Source organism: Octodon degus, unplaced genomic scaffold, assembly GCF_000260255.1.
Source record: "Octodon degus isolate 3935 unplaced genomic scaffold, OctDeg1.0 scaffold00031, whole genome shotgun sequence".
Lineage (NCBI taxonomy): Eukaryota > Metazoa > Chordata > Mammalia > Rodentia > Octodontidae > Octodon > Octodon degus.
This window is the reverse complement of record NW_004524607.1, coordinates 13198684-13215108: the sequence shown is the minus strand read 5'-3', so window position 1 is coordinate 13215108 and position 16425 is coordinate 13198684. Positions and strand designations below refer to the sequence as shown.

General features: G+C 43.5%; 1 protein-coding gene across 2 annotated transcripts in view; it reads right to left on the bottom strand.

Annotated features, from left to right (window-relative positions):
- Window positions 1–16425, bottom strand: part of Rnf216 (ring finger protein 216) — a 170848-nt gene that overhangs the window by 16901 nt on the left and 137522 nt on the right. For both annotated transcript variants that reach the window (XM_004629597.3, XM_004629598.3), the window contains exons 14-15: window positions 14440–14537; window positions 3913–4135 (exon numbers count right to left, since the gene is read on the bottom strand). In XM_004629597.3, the coding sequence (XP_004629654.1) occupies window positions 3913–4135; window positions 14440–14537 (321 nt within the window). The remainder of the gene's footprint in view (window positions 1–3912; window positions 4136–14439; window positions 14538–16425) is intronic.

Genomic DNA, 16425 nt, shown 5'->3' with positions numbered 1-16425 from the left:
GCATTTCTGGAATATACTTACGTGGTCAAGCTATTTGTTAATATTTATTCAAGGAACTAAAATTTTGTATTTGTAGGGCCGGGGAGATAGCTCAGATTTAAAAAAAAAAAAAAAAAAAAGAAATACAGATGTTCAGCCTCTGGGGGCCCAGAAGCTATAGCCATGGTCTTACGCAGTAACATGCCAGCAAGCTGAGCAGCCACACCTGTGAGGGCCCCACATCCTCCCTAGCTGTCGCTGTCCCTGCTACACTCTGCTGGCTCCTGTGGTCCTTAGTCCTATTGTTATCTCAGCTACTCAGCCTAGCTGGGTAACTTAGCAAGATTCTATCACACAATAAAGGCTGGGTGATTTAGCTCAGTGGTAGAGTACTCCTGGGTTAGATCCCAGTACCACCCAAAGAAAAACTCATTTTCTAAATCATGTGTTCTAAGTATTTTACTCAGTTCTTATTTATTTTTATCTTTGTTCATGGTGTTTTTGCCAAGAATTTCATGTTCTTAATTTGGATTTGATACAATGCTAAAAAAGACCAGAAAGACCTTTCCTAGTCTATGGTTACAAGTCATCACTGTTTCCTCAAAGTATTCCCAGTGATTTAGCCAAGTGCCCATGATCACTGCTGAAGGTCAGTCACCTTGCTCTGTAAAGCAACCAGTGTGACTTTAGAGCCGTAATCCCTGTAACACCCTGCAGTGCCTCCCTCTGCACTCAGACTCCAAGAAGGCTCTGAGGCGGCCCCTGTACCCTGTACCCTGACAGCTGAGTACCTGCAGCCCATACCTGCCCTCTCTGTGGTCCCAAAATGGATCCAATTTGTTTGACTTCCTCAGCTTGGCCTTGTTCCTCCTGCTCTATCTACAGTGGCTGTCTCCTCTAGCTCTACAATTATTCCTGAACAACATGAAATACACCAAGGGCTCCAGTTTACATTCCATGAGGATAGGGATTTCTGTTTGGACCACTTCAGGCCCCGCTGGCTAGTCTACAATAGTAATGCATCTGTCATTTCTACTGTGATGAGACATATCTGTATTGTACATTAAATCTTTATATGCCTGTTTCTGGTCTCTATCTGTTTCTTTGATCTTTTGCCTATTTTTTTTTTTTTTTTTTTTTTTTTTTTTCCGGAACCAGGGATTGAACTCAGGCCCTTGCGCTTGTCAGGGAAGCGCTTATTCCCCTGAGCCATCTCCCTGGTCCCTTTTGCCTATTTCTGTAGTAGTCTCAGCAAAAGCTGATAGGACCATCGGTCACTAGGCCTACATCCTGAGGGCCTTGAGATGCTTGCTTAGAGTCAGCAGGGAAATCATTTCAATGGCATCACCTTTTGGCAGAACAAGTGTGCTTACTAGCACACTGTTATTCTTACAGATCAGCTCAGGACTGGGCTTTTTAGTTTAAAAATAATTTTTAAAAATTGATACTTTTTAAGTATTAAATGTATTTAAGAGCCTGGGACACAGCTCAGTAGAATAAGCGCTTGCCTGGGATGCTCAAGGTCCTGAGTTCAATCCCCGGTACTGCAAAAAAACTCCAAAAAAGTATTTAAAGAAAAGTGCAGAATTACATCTTTCTAATCCCAGCTACCTGGAAGGCTCAGGCAGGAGATGATAAATCGAATCCAGCCTGGGTGACTTAGTGAGACTCTGTCTAAAATAAAAAATAAAAAAGGGCAGAGAATGTAGCTCAGTGGTAGAATCCTCTTGCATTGGATCTACTGTACCATAAAAAATGAAAAATAAGAACAAAGCATGGTATTCTGGATTTTTTCCCCCTGAGACAGGGTCTCACTATGTAGTTAAGGCTGGTCTTAAACTTGGCATGATCCTTCTGCCTCAGCCTCTCAAGTGTTGGCATTACAGGCATGTGTGACTACACTGGGTGATATTTGGGACATTTGTACCTAGTCATCTTTTTACTGCTTATAAAGGCTTTCCAGTTGTTCATTTGGTTTTTTCCCAGTTGAAAATGGTAATTTTTCTTTTTTTTTAATACACAAGTACTTGAACAGTAATACCCAGTGGATGCCAGGTGGCATGGGTTCTGACCTCCAGTACGGACGCATGCTTCCAGAACACAGCAGCAAGTATGTCACACTTAACTTTGTGGGAATGCTGCTATGTATCTCACTGTTAAATACACAGTTTTGAAATACCAGAATTTCAAAAAGTCATATTCAGGAAGTATTTTTTAAATGCTATTTTAAAAGCGGGCTGGGGAGATGGCTCAGTGGAATAAGCGCTTCCCTGGCAAGTGCAAGGGTCTGAGTTCAATCCCCGGTTCCCCCCCCCCAAAAAAAAAAAAAAAAAAAAAAACCAAAAAAAAAAAACCAACCTATTTTAAAAGCTTAGGGGCCAGGGAGATGGCTCAGTAGAATAAGCGCTTCCCTGGCAAATTCAATCCCTGGTTCCACCAAAAAAAAAAAATTACTTTAAAAGCTTACAAGGTCTGGGGAAATAGCTTAGGAGAATAAGTGCCTGCCTGGCAAGTTCAGGGTCCTGAGTTCAATCCCCCGTACCACAAAAAACAAAACAAAACAACAACAACAACAAAAAACTTTACATAAGTCAGGTGTGGTGGTACATGCCTATAATCCCATGACTCAAAAGGCTGCAGCCACGGCTGCTGAGATAGCTCAGCAGATTAAGCATCTGCTTAGGCAAATGCAGGGACCAGGGTTCAATGACCATGCTGGCCCTGTGTACTGAGCCTGCCACCGAGTCTGGGTGTGGTGGTGCATGCCTGTAATCCCAGTGCTTGAGGCCAGCCAAGGCTCTAAAGTAAGTTCAAGGCTTGCCTGAACTACATAATGAGACCCTGTCTCAAAACAAAATAACTCCAAAACAAAACAAAGCGAAACAACAAAACATTTACATACAGATGTTTGATTTTATCAAATGCCCTTTTACCATATAAAGATATGGTAAATTATATTAATAGAGTTGTTAAGACAAAACCATCGGGGCTGGTGAGATGGCTCAGTGGTCTAAAGCACCTACTTGGAACAAGCTTAGCAAAGCACGGGGACTGCGGTTTAATCCCCAGCACCACATGCCAGCCAGCCTGCCCCCTGGTGGGCTGAGCTGGCCACATACACACACACACAAATAAATAAATAAAATAAAATAAAGCATGCATACCAAAAAAAAAAAAAAGACAAAACCATCTTTGCATTTCTGGAATATACTTACGTGGTCAAGCTATTTGTTAATATTTATTCAAGGAACTAAAATTTTGTATTTGTAGGGCCGGGGAGATAGCTCAGTAGAAGCGCTTGCCTGGCAAGCACAAAGGCCTGAGTTCAATCCCTGGTTCCGCAAAAAAAAAAAAAAAAAAATTGTATTTGTGAGCTTTGTAAGATAACCAATACCTCAGATGCAATATATAAAAGCTTGTTTCCTGTAGGACTGAAAGAACGCTTTTGAGTTGGGGTCTCACTGTGTTGCTCAGGCTGGTCCTGACCTCCTGGCCTTCAGTGACCCTACGTCAGCCTCCAAAACAGCCAGGACTATAGCACACACTGCCATGCCTGGCCCACTGTCTGATGAGCAGCTTTGTCTGTGTTGTGGTTGTAGGGATGGAAGCCAAGGTCTTGTGTGCTAGGCAAGCAATCTACCACTAGCCCATACTGCCAACCTTTCTGCTGAGTAGCTTTTGGTTACTTTCTCAAAATTTTATGTTGCTATTTATTTATACTTATATTTATATTTATATTTATATTTATCAGAACTGGGGATTGAATTCAGGCCCTTGTGCTTGCCAGGGAAGCACTTATTCCACTGAGCCATCTCCCGGCTATGTTGATATTTATGAATTTCCTGGTTCAAAATTTGCCATTCATACAGAAAATAATTTCACTGCAGGAATGTAAGGCTACTCACCCCCCAACCAAGCCACAGATCTACTCACAGTCGGGTCGGTCCAGAGGGAACATCGTGAACACTCCTGACAAGGGGCTCCTGGTGAGCGGGGATGCTGACAGAAATGGTCGTACCCATTTATAGACACTCTGCAGAGGTAGCACATCTGAGCACCGCAGCGGCAGGACATACGATTGCAGCCTTCAGATTTGATAAGGCCAGTCCCACATTTGTGGCATTTCCTAATGCGGGCAGCAGTCATTTTTTCTTCACTGAAAAAAGAAAATATGATTAAAGCTGGCAGGAAAGATGAAGAAGAAAAACATTATAATCAGGAGCTGTAATTCCAGCACTTGGAAGGCTGAGACAGGAAGAGTGGCGGTACAGAGTGAGTTCAAGATCACCCTTACCTAAGTAGTGAGACCCTATTAAAAACAAACAAACAGGAATAAAGTGAAATGAACCTACATTTTGGATCTGAGACTAGTTCAAAATTGATAATTTATCAATTGTATGACTGCAAGTAAAGTTCCTAATTACAAGGAGACTCACCTTCTTCCTTGTAAATTGGAAAGTATAACTTTTTTTTTTACTGCAGGGTCTATAGGGTCTCACTACATAGATTGGACTTGTACTGATCCTTTCTGTTTTTTATCCTCCCAAGAGCTGGGATTACTGGCACATGCTATCACGCCTAGTCTCCTTCCCATCTGAGCATGCCCTGGGGGTGGGGAAAGGGCCAGCAGGGCAGGCTGGGGATCAAACCCCTGGTCCCTGTATCTGCCTAAGCGGGCACTTTAATCTGCTAAGCTATCTGGCTGACCCTTGGAAAGTATAAATTTCTCATGATGTTTTGGGGTTATGATAAAGACATAAAGCTTCTGGCACAGTGTCTGGAACCTCACATTAAGAAAAAATTATTTCTTTATTATAGGAATCGCAAAGATTTAAAATGGTGAGAAAAAACTTGGTCCTTCTGAATTATGTGTTTTATATATTAAAAGCTGGATGACTGAGAACCAGTAAACCCCAAACTCAGCTATACATCTTGGGGTTTTGAAAACTTAGATGGGGGTGGGACAGGAGGTGACTCAATAGCCAGTTCTTGACTTCTGGGTTGGGAACATCAGTCTCCCACGTTAGAGCCTGACACCCCCAGACCCTCTTGCGGCAAGGGCATGGTGCACACATGACTCAGTCATGACTGAGAGAAAGCGTGTAGGGAGGCTTCCTGTTCAAGAGTCATCTGGACTGACATGGCAGGCAGACCAAAGAGACAAACTAGCCAGGCCTGTTGCACAGGCCCATAATCTCAGCACTAGGTAAGGTTGAGGCAAGTTCTAATTCAGCATGGTCAATTTATCAAGGCCCTGTCTCAAAATAAAAATAGGGCTGAGGAGATAGCTCAGTTTGAAGGGCCTAGATTCAACTCCCAGTACCAAAACAAAACTCTTCAGTGGGAGCTGTCTGCTGCCCTAATTTCTTCTACAACACTGTTTCAAACCATAAAATGATGCTTCACCCCTTGGACCAAGACTGTGTATCTGTCTCCCTTGAAGATGGCAGGGGCACAACAGGAGTGAATGCAGAGGTATGCCACCAGAACCAGGGCTAGCACACAGGGCCTACAGCAGACAGCCACAAGTAGAACTTGCCCGTCTAACAGTATCTCATTCCTCCAGGCAGGAACCCACAGGAGGAGTGCAGGAACTGTCCCAGGTTACAGGTGTGTCAGGTACGCCAGGGCTTGAACTGTGGGTATATGAGAGACAGCTACAGCATGATCTTAAGAAGCCAGATGCATTTGGTTTGGCTGCTGTTTATTTGTAATTTATGAGGCCCAAAATAATGAAAAAGTAGACCTTTGGCTTTAAAGAATTTACAATCAGTTAAAGTTACAGAGGAACAAAAGACTTCTAAGTTTTGATGAATAGGAAGCATGATCAGGAAGAAAGTTTAAATAAAGTGAACTTATTGTCAGCTTGGTATTTGCACAATTCATGATTTTAGTTACTCAACAACTGTGAAGATATGTCACAGTGTTCCATGTTAAAGCTCAAGATTCTTTTAGGGGAGGTTTATTTTTCTGTTTTTGGTGCCAAGGATTGAACCCAGGGCTTCCAGCTTGCTGGACAAGCTTTCTATAGCTGAGCCAAATCCCCAGCCCCAAGGCTTAAGATTCTGATGAGAAAGTTTCTGATGGGAAAGCCTGTGTGTAAAACACAAGTGCAATGTTCTACAGCACCCACTTTCTCCCTCAAGTCTAGCTTTCTGCTGTTGCACACTGGCTGTCTGGAGTTGGCAGATTTTTCTTCTAGGCAGCTGCTCAGGCTTGGTAAGAGAGGAGAGTTGGAAAAGAACTGAGATTACACTGTCCCTTCCTAAAAGCACAGAAACAAGGTGTATTTGCTTGCTCGACTCCATAGCAAGCCACCTGTCACAAAATGAAATAATAAAGGGTATGGTAAGGGTGGAAAAGCCACTCATTGTTCTTTTTTTTTTTTGGTGGGGCGTGGACTGGGGATAGAACTCAGGACCTTGAACTTGCCAGGCTGGCACTTTTGGCCCTGAGCTATCTCCCCGGCCCAGAAAAGCTATTCTTAAAGTGGACAGGGGGACAAAAGAAAAATGTCGCCAGTTCAACACTGCAGTAATGTTCAAACTACTGCTCAATAATGCATGAAGAGCTAGCCATGTCCTCTGCTTCTGCATTCATAAGAACAGTAAGTAGGAAGGGCCAGCAATGTCCTGGACCAAAAAAAGAATTGTAACTGTAGGAAGTGGTGACCACTACCCAGTAGCACAGAAATGAGAATGAGATTGCACAAAAACCAGAGTTGGTTTTTCTGAAGCTGGGGTAGGTAGTTTGGCAAATGGATTATGAACTGGGCAGGAAACAGGCAGCCCCACAGGATGTGTTCCTAGGGGCAGCACAGGAAGAAAAGCCGGAGCTGCGGCTGTGTCTGCTGACCTGGTGCTCAGGTCCTCATAACCAGCCCATGAGTCCCATTAGTCTCCCCTTTGTTCTTACAGCTGTTCATGTTCAGTGGAAATTCCTCTTTGGGCACTATCTGCAGATCCTATAGTATATGTTACTCAAAATCCTATGGGGCCAGGGAGATGGCTCACTGGAATAAGTTCTTCCGTGGCAAGCACAAGGGACTGAGTTCAATCCCTGGTTCCAAAAAAAAAAAAAAAAAAAAAATCAAAATCCTATGGTTCTCTTTTGAGTATGTGTAGGTATGTATTTTTTTCCTGTGCTAGAATGAATATAAAGTTGACCATTTAAGCTGGGCATGATGGTGTACACCTGTAATTCCAGTACTTGGGAGGCTGAGGCAAGAGGAATTCCCTCCCATTTTTTTTTAAAATTTCATATATATATATATATATATATATATATATATATATATAATTTTTTTATTTTGTGTGTGTGGCCAGCTCAGCCCACCAGGGGGCGGGGCTGGCTGGCATGTGGTGCTGGGGGATTGAACCGCGGTCCCTATGCTTTGCTTAGCTTAGCTTGTTCTAAGTAGGTACTTTAGACCACTGAGCCATCTCACCAGCCCTCCCTCCCATTTTTTACACAGGGTCTCACTATGCAGTTCACACTGGCTCTGAACTCAAAGTAATCCTCTTGCTTCAGCTTCCCAAGGCTGGCATTATAGTCATGTGCGCACCATGCCCAGCTAGAAGATCCCCTTGAGTTTGAGGCCAGTCAGGGGTACACAGCATGTTTAAGGCCAACTTGAACTTCACAGGGAGATTTTGTCTTGACAAAACAAATAAAAAGCTAGGCATATAGCTCAGTGGAACAGCGCCTGTCCAGCAAGTGCAAGGTACAAAAAAAAAAAAAGTGAAATAAAAAAATACAAAATTGTTCATTTAAATCCTTTCAAAGTGTACCACTCAGAAGTATTTGTATATTCATGTAATTATAACTTAAGATCTAGCTCTGGAAAATATTTTGTCATCCCTACCTACAAAGAAAACTTGTTCTAGGCAACCCATTCCAGGGCTCTCCTATATCTCAGGAGCTATTGCTATTCCCTATTCTTTTTCTCCAATAAATATTCCTACTTGAAAAGAAAGAACCTAGTTCTATTAGAGTCATTCCCTACTCTTCCTGCAACCCACTAACGTACTTTCTGTCACTATAGGTTTGCCCTGATTCTGTGACAGGCAAATATCCATAAGCCTATGGATATTTCATATACAGATGTGCCTTGACATATAATGTGGTTACAAGCTGGACCCTAAGTTAAAAATACATTTAACATCCTGATAAATCCATCATAAAAACATAACAATGGTAAGCTGAACCATCCGAAATCAAGATGCTTTTCAGAGAAATTTCAGTGGAGTTAACTCCATGATAATGTAGAACAACAAAGTGAAACCACTGTAAGTTGGGGTCAAGTGAAAATGTCAGTCACACAAGAGATGGCATTGTGTCTGCCTTGTTTTACAGAGCAGTGTTTTCAAGGCTTCTCCATGTGCAGCAGCTATGAGGACTTTGTTCCTTTTCATGACACTACATTTGGTTGTCCATTTTCATTTGATGGCCACCTGGGTTATTTCACCTATAGAGGATTATGGAACATGCTGCAATGAGCATTCATGTGTAAGTTTTTGCCTGAATACTTCTTTTTCTTTGTGGAACCGGGGATTGAACTCAGGCCTTTGTGCTGACATTACAGGCATGAGTCACCACGCCTGACTAAAAATTATTATTATTTTTTGTTTATTTTATTTTTTTTTCAACAAATAATACACTGCATATATTCTTCTTAGTGGTTAATTGCTGTACAAGATGCAGACTTGTGATCCTAAAAATTATTTTTGTAAAAAATATTTTGTAAAAATTTCTTTGTTTTGTTTTGGCATGTGTGGTCTCTGAAGTCTCTGTCTATGTTCAAGCTGTAAGAGATTTCCTTCCTTAAATACTTAAGAGCCAACTGAAGGAAAAAAAAAATTTTCTTGTCCTGATCTTTACAATTTGGTTTTGATCTGAGACTTAGTCAACCTAGCCTGTTTCACTTGCTGTTTGTGCAGAGCAAAGCTCAGCCAGTGGTGACAGCCTAGGTGGCCTTGGCCTTGACTGAGCATGCCTGGAGTCCCTGTCAGGTTTGCAGCCTTTCAAAACTGTCTGCTCTTGCCTATGTGTTATTCCCTGCCTCAGGCAGCTGCAACCTGAATGTATGTCTTTAAATGTTTTAAAATTCATGGAGAGGTTGCTCCATCCCCGAGGAAGTTATAGGGGGAGGAGACAAAAGGAAAAAGCTGACTCTGGCAGTTTATGCCAGGTTAATTGTTGCCACAGTGCTGGTTTTTGGGGTTCTCTATGGCACTGTTTTTAGTAACATCATTTCTCTGAATGTACTGACTTTTTTTAAATAAGAAAAAGTTTGAGCTGGGCATGGTGGTGCATGCCTGTAATCCCAGCACTTGGGATGCTGGGGTAGGACAATTGCTGTGAATTTGAGACCAATCTGGACTCCACAGTAGGTTCAATGGCAGCCTTGACTGCATGGCAAGACCATCTTAAAAAAAAAAAAAAAAAAAAAGATGCACCTTGAGACTGTAATGTTAAGTGAAATAAATCAGACATGTGAGTTTAAGTATTGCATTTTTTTTTTTTTTTCTGGTAATGGGGATTGAACTCAGGACCTGCCTGTGCTTGCCAGGCAAGCACTTATTCTACTGAGTTATTTCCCCGGGCCTATCACATAGTTTCTCTTATATGAGAAACAAAATATAAAGAGCAGGGGATGGGAAGATGCTCAGTAGAATGAGTACGTCCCTGGCAAGTGCAAGGACCTGAGTTCAATCCCCGGTTCTGCCGAAAAAACCAAACTATAAAGAGCAAACTAAAAGACAATAGGAATAGGCAAGACAGAACTTTACTGGAAAGGGAGTCAAGAGATGGAGGAACAATATTGCTAACTTTGGGGGCTCATTAGGCTATTATTTCTTTTTCTTTCTTTTTTGGCGGAACTGGGGATTGATTGAACTCAGACCCTTGTGCTTGCCAGAGAAGTGCTTATTCCACTGAGCCATCTTCCTGGCCCCTTCTTCTTTCTTCTTCTTCTTCTTCTTTTTTTTTTTTGGAACCAGGGATTGAACTCAGGCCCTTATTCTACTGCGCTATCTTCCCCACCCCCCTTTTGAGACAGGATCTCATTATGCAATTCAGGCTGGCCTTGAGCTCAATTTGTAGCCTAGGCTGGTATCGAACTCAAAAGGATTCTCTTGCCTCAGCCTCCCAAGTGCTGGGATTACAGGCGTGGGCCACCATGAACATTTTCATATGAAAAAGTGAAATAAAACAAATCCATCATGGCCATCACCAGCACAAGGTAGGGTTTTGTCTGTATTCATATCTCATTGCTGTAACACATGACCGAGGTCAGGTGCTGAACAAATGTTTGTATCAGCTTATAGTTCTGGAGGTTCAAGAGCATGACATTAACACTTGCTTGGTGTGATGGTCAATTATGATTCGACGAGCTTGAGACATGGAGAAGGTTCATAAGACACACTCCTGGGTGTCTGGGTGGGTCACGGTGGTGTGACCTTGGGGACTGTGATTGGTTCTTGGCTCTCTTTCTTCCCTGGTGCTACCTCTGCTCTCTATTTCCTGGATGTTAAGCATTAAGAACTATCCTCCACCATGTCTTTCTGCGATTTTTTTTTTTTTTTTTTTGGGTGTTCAGGGTCTTACTACTAGATCGGACTCATAGTGATCTAAGTGAGCCTGTTAACAGCCTCCCAAGAGCTGGGATTATAGGCGTACACCACCATACCCAGTATCAATTGCTGTCTCAGCATGCCCTGGGGGCAGGGCCGGCAAGTAGGTACAGGAATTGAACCCCTGGCCCCTGCACCTGCTTGCAGGCACTTTAATCCACTGAGCTATTTGGCCGGCCCTGTGATGACGTTTCTTGGAACCAGCTAACCATGGACTGAAACCTTTGAGACCATGAACGAAAATCAACCTCTCTGCCATTAACTTATGGGTGTCAGGTAATTTTTTCCCAGCAAAAGAAAGCTGGTACACTTGGCTAGATGAGGGTCTTGTGGCAGACACATAACGGCAGAGCATGCACGGAACAGATGGAATGGTGAGACAAAATGCAGGCGGAAGGGAGGCTCGTTCTTTTTTTTTTTGTGGTACTAGGGATGGAACCCAGGGGCATTCTACCACTGAACTATAGCCCTAGTACTTTATATTTTGAGACAGGGTCTCATTAAATTGCCCAGGCTGTTAAACTTGCATTCTTCCAGTCTCAGCCTATGAAGTATCTGGGATTACAAATCTGTACCACCATGCTTCCCGAGGCATACTCTTTTGTAACAATCTGCTCTGGCAAGACTAACTTGGTCTTGCTCTTTCAAAGACAGTGCCTCTGTGACCTAATCACCTTCTAGCAGGCTCCCTACCCCCAAGTCCCACTGTGTCAACCCACCACAGTGGGAACCAAGATGCCAGCACAAGAACCTCTGCAGGACAGGGATACACTCAACCATCTACAAACCACAGAAGACAGGTTGGCTTCTCTCCCTCCCTCTCTCCTTCCTTCCCTTCCTATAGGGCTAGGGATTAAACCCAGGGCTCCCTGGATGCTAGGCATGTGATCTACACTGAGTTACATTCCAGCCTTACAGCAATTTCTTAATATGTTACTCAAGGCAACAAGAGTGAGCCACATTTCCTACACTTGCAATTCCCTGTCCATACTCTGTTTATTTTTTTGAGATTGGGTCTTGGTCTATAATTCAGGTTGGCCTCGAACTCACTAGGTAGCATAGGCTGGCCTTGATCTTGTAACCATCCTCCTGCCTCAGTCTCCAGTGTGCTGGGATTATAGGTTCTTAATTTTGATACCTGGAAATTGGCAGGATTCCTTCATTGCCTGGTCAACAGAAAAACAGGTATATCATGGGGGAAAGTCAAGTAGCAACTCCAACCAGTACCATAGTCCTATGGGCATCTCTTGAAATTGTTGTCACCATCTAAGACTTTAAAGATGCAGAGTACTGATTCCACACATTTAAGTCTGGCCTGCACTAAAGGTCCTGGGGCACAATGCATGACCCCAAATCTAATGAGGTACTAACTGCAGCTGAGGCTCCAGATGGCACTTCTCACCAGAGTAGATAAACATAGCTCTTGGCAACTGGTACACAGCTACTGATCTGGGAAATTCTTTTATTCTCTTCCCACTGGTAGAGAACACTGGCAGCTGAAAAGGATCTTATATCATCTGCCACTCACCAGGGCAATACATTGTTTATACCTGGTCGACCTGCAGATAGAACCTGGTAAGGCATTCTAGGATGCACTATTCAGGTACACAGAGTAGGAAACAACCCCGTGGGGAAGGTAGGAATATGGAATCTCTATGAAGTCCCAGTGGCCTGGAGGTCAGAGGTGTACAGCAGGATATCATTCCCATAGTTAAACTAGGGCTGTGTGTCTTGCATTTGCTTCTACTAAGGAAGAAGCACATTTAGGAGACTTTTTTTTTTTTGCGGAACCGGGGATTGAACTCAGACCCTTGTGCTTGCTAGGGAAGCACTTATTCCACTGAGCCATATCCCCGGCCCCAAGGAGACTTTCTGAATTCTGGAATCAACATATACCACGTTGGAATTTTCCACTCTGACCTACTTCCTATTGACCTAGAGGATGACCAGACTGAGAGGGGCCACGGTGCCAACTGTCGAGGGTGACTCAGATGCTATTTGGGCCAGTATTGACAGGAGCAGAAGTCTTGCTCAAAAGCAATGATAAGCTAGATGTCGCACATGTCTACATTCCCAGTCTAAAAGGCTGAGGCAGGAGGACCTCAAGTGTAAACACAGCCTGGGCAACTTAGTGAGATCCTATCGCAAAGTAAAAAAGGGCTGAGGAACTGAGGCTACATCTCAGTGTGAAGGTCCTGGGTTCAATCCCAGTACGGCAAGAAAAATCAACTATGTTCCCTCTGGGAAATATGTGCAGCCCCGCTGCTGAGTCCTGGAGCTTACCAGTATGGGAGGTTGAGTCCTTCTCCTGCTTTTCAGAAGCATCACTATATTCGTGGCTCTATCTGACACAGCTAGGAAAGACTCTCTGCTTTTAAAGACTCATATAACCAGATTGGGCTCTCCTGATAATCTCCCCATCTCAATGCCCATAACCTTAAATACATCTGCAAAGTCCCTTTACTCAGGAAAGGAGGACAACATTGGGGGAGGAAGCATTGTTTTGCCAACCAAAGATGTGATAGGCAGCACAGCCAGAAGTCATGTGCCTGGTTTCAAGTTCTGCTATGCCTCACTACCTGTGTGAGCACAGGACACTTACCTGGGCTCTACCTCAGCTGCCTTCTGATCAGAATGGGTACTGAACAGCATTTACCTGCCCCAAACATCAATCCCCATTTTGTTTTCTGAGTAACGATCTCTTCTTTCTTTTTGTAGTAAGTCAGACAAAAATTCGTGCAGAGGCTATATACGATCCCTGCTTCAGAGCATGCTGTATCCATGTGACTCAGGCTAGACCAGTGGGTATAAAGAGAAATGGTACACATAATTTCTGCATCATTCGTAACTTAAAGAAAAGCTACCTGCTTTGTAAGTTATCTGTTCCTTTTTTCTTGAGACAGGGTGTCGATACATAGTTTAGGCTGGAACTCACTATGTATCCTAGATTGGACTCAAACTCATGGCAACCCTCCTGCCTCAACCTTCCCACTGCTGGACTACACGTGTGTGCTACTGCATTTGGCTCTTTCTCCTTTCTTTCTTTCTTTCTTTTTGAGACAGGGTCGTACTTTGTAGTGCAGGCTGGCCTTGAACTCACTATGTAGCCTAGACTGCCCTTGAACTCACTGTGATCCTCTTACCTCAGCTACCCAAGTGCTGGGATTATAGGAGTGCGCCACTGTGCCTGGATATAAATGTGGCCAGAACCCAGGCACAATGATGAGAATACTACTCTTCACAAAAGGGGAAGCAGTGAAGAAATAAAGGAACTTGGAGGGTCTCAGGCTGACCCCATGGGACAGATCAGCTGCACAGCATGGCAGGGCTAGGTGCATGACAAAGAAAAAGGGTCCTGTGGTATAGATACTTAAGTCACTCTATTCTAATCAGCACTTGTAAAGCCTTAGCCATGCAGAGATCACTGCACATGTCGTGGTCATTATTGCTGAGGCATCACTTTGCATTTTGGGGGCTGGCAGATCTACTTACTGTCTTAGGCTACCTGAATGGTAGAACAGAGACATAAGCAACATAATTGCGGTATGTGTAGGATGTGTTTTGCTTATTTCTTTAGATAATAAGGAAAAGGGGCACACACTTAACGAATGTCACTGTGCCAAACATTTCATCTGTACCACCTGACTTTGGAACTAGCTCCTGCAGAATGTGGAGGTGAGCAAATGGGCTCGGTTGTTTGGGCTCTTCTCTGAGATCAATCTAGCCTAGGGGAACCTGAGCTCGTTCTGCCCCTTTAACCAAAGGCAGAGTACTGGGGATTCGACCTGAGAGTCAGTTGACAAGGCCCCTGTATTGCGTTACTCACATAGAAGTTCGGTACTTGATGTCATCCTTTTCAGCCAACTCTTCACAGGTAAGGCCATTATGTTCTTTCCAGAGTCCCTGACACTTCCTACAGGTCTCCTGTTAACAGAGAACAGACACAGAACACAGTTTCTGGTGAGTGAATATCCCATAAGCTCCTATTCAACAAAAGGCCTGGGACACAGGCTTCATGGGGCTTGGAATCTCTCAAAGAACCTTGCTCCATTTCAGCAGGGCTGCTCCTTAAAAAAAGACAGGATCTTACTATGTAGCCCAGGCTGCCTCCATTTCGAGAATTCTGGGAGCCTGGGCTGCACTACCATACTTGGTGCTAGCAGGGCTATTTCTTTTCTTTTTTGTTTTGTGGTACCAGGGATTGAACCCTGGACCTTGCTCTTGCCAGGCAGGCGCTTATGCTGCTGAGCTGTATCCCTGGCCCTAGCAGGGCTATTTCTATAGACATATCACAAAATAATATTTAGGAAGCATCAAGCTGGGTGTGGTGGTACACACCTGTAATTCCAGCATTTGGGAGGCTGAGGCAGGAGGATTGCCACAATTTTTAGGGCAATCTGGACTGTACAGTGAGCTCAAGGCCATCCTCAACTACATAGTGAGACTTGTCTCAATAAAAGGCATAAGGGCAAATTTTTTTCTTTCCAGATCAAAAGTGTTGCTTCCAGTACCCAGACTATGTAAGGCTTTCTGAAATGCCATAGCTGCCTGAAAATACCACTGGAGACAGACCTTAAGTCTTTAATTTTATTATTTTTTTAAAATTTAAGATAGGGTTTCTCGGGGCCAGGGGGATGGCTCAATGGAATAAGTGCTTCCTTGGCAAGCGTAAGGGCCTGAGTTCAATCCCTGGTTCCACCAAAAAAAAAAAAAAAAGAAAAAGAAAAAGAAAAAGATAGGGTCTCTCTATGTACACTAGCCTTGAACTTGCTATATAGCCCAGGCTGATCTCAAACTCATGGGGATCTTACTGCATCAGCCTCCTCAGGCTGGGAATACAGGTGTGTGCTACCACACCCGTCTAGATCGTAGGTCTCTAAAGTGAAATGCTATGAGTTGAAAGTGGGCAGGGTCTGTCTGCATGTTAATCCTCACAATATCTATGGCCAATCTGCATGGAATTGAGGAGTATCTAGATTTGCTTCACCATGGGCCCTAAGGAGACATTCCTGCCATTCATTACTTGTAAACATATAAACATGGACATCATCCACCAAAGTTCAGCTTCAGTTACAAATAAATTAAAAAAATTCACACTCTTTAATATAAGATCATTTATAGTTTATAAAATCACTTTTTTTTTTAGCATCTGGAATTGAACTAATGATCTCCTGCTTGCCAGGCAGGTGTTGCTTCACTGAGCTATATCACTGGCTACAAAATATCATTTTAGGTGCCAGAAACTATCCTTGACCAATAACGAGAATTAAAAAAAAAGTTTATTTATTTTTATTTATTTATTTATTAATGTTAACTGGACACAAATGAAAACAGCATGAGACGTACCATGCAGGAAAAGATGGTTTGGTCTGCTCTGACTGGGGAGCTGACCTAGTCTGCAGCTGAGGTAGGGCTGAGGAAGTGAAGCCTGAGAGTGGAACGATGAGTTGGAGATAGCTAACAGGCTGGGAGAAGAGAGCAGCATTCCAGAGTGTAGCAGCAGGTGACACTGGCAGACACACTTGGGGAAGTAAGTTCCTGCAGCTGACCTGCATAGTTCAATCAGGCCTAGTGAGTGCCTAGGGGAGGGCACTCCACAGGGGGCCTTGTGGGGAATAATTATCAGTCGGATCTTTGTACTGGGAAACTATGACAAGGTACCTAGCATGGAAGTGGTATGATAAGGTTTGTGATTTTAAAAGATCATTCTGGATGGAAGACAGGGAGGAAGAAAAAAACAGAAATGTAAGAGACCGGAGCTAGTACAGTCATCTGAAAGAGATGGAGGAGGCCAGGTGGGGACGGCTGGCGG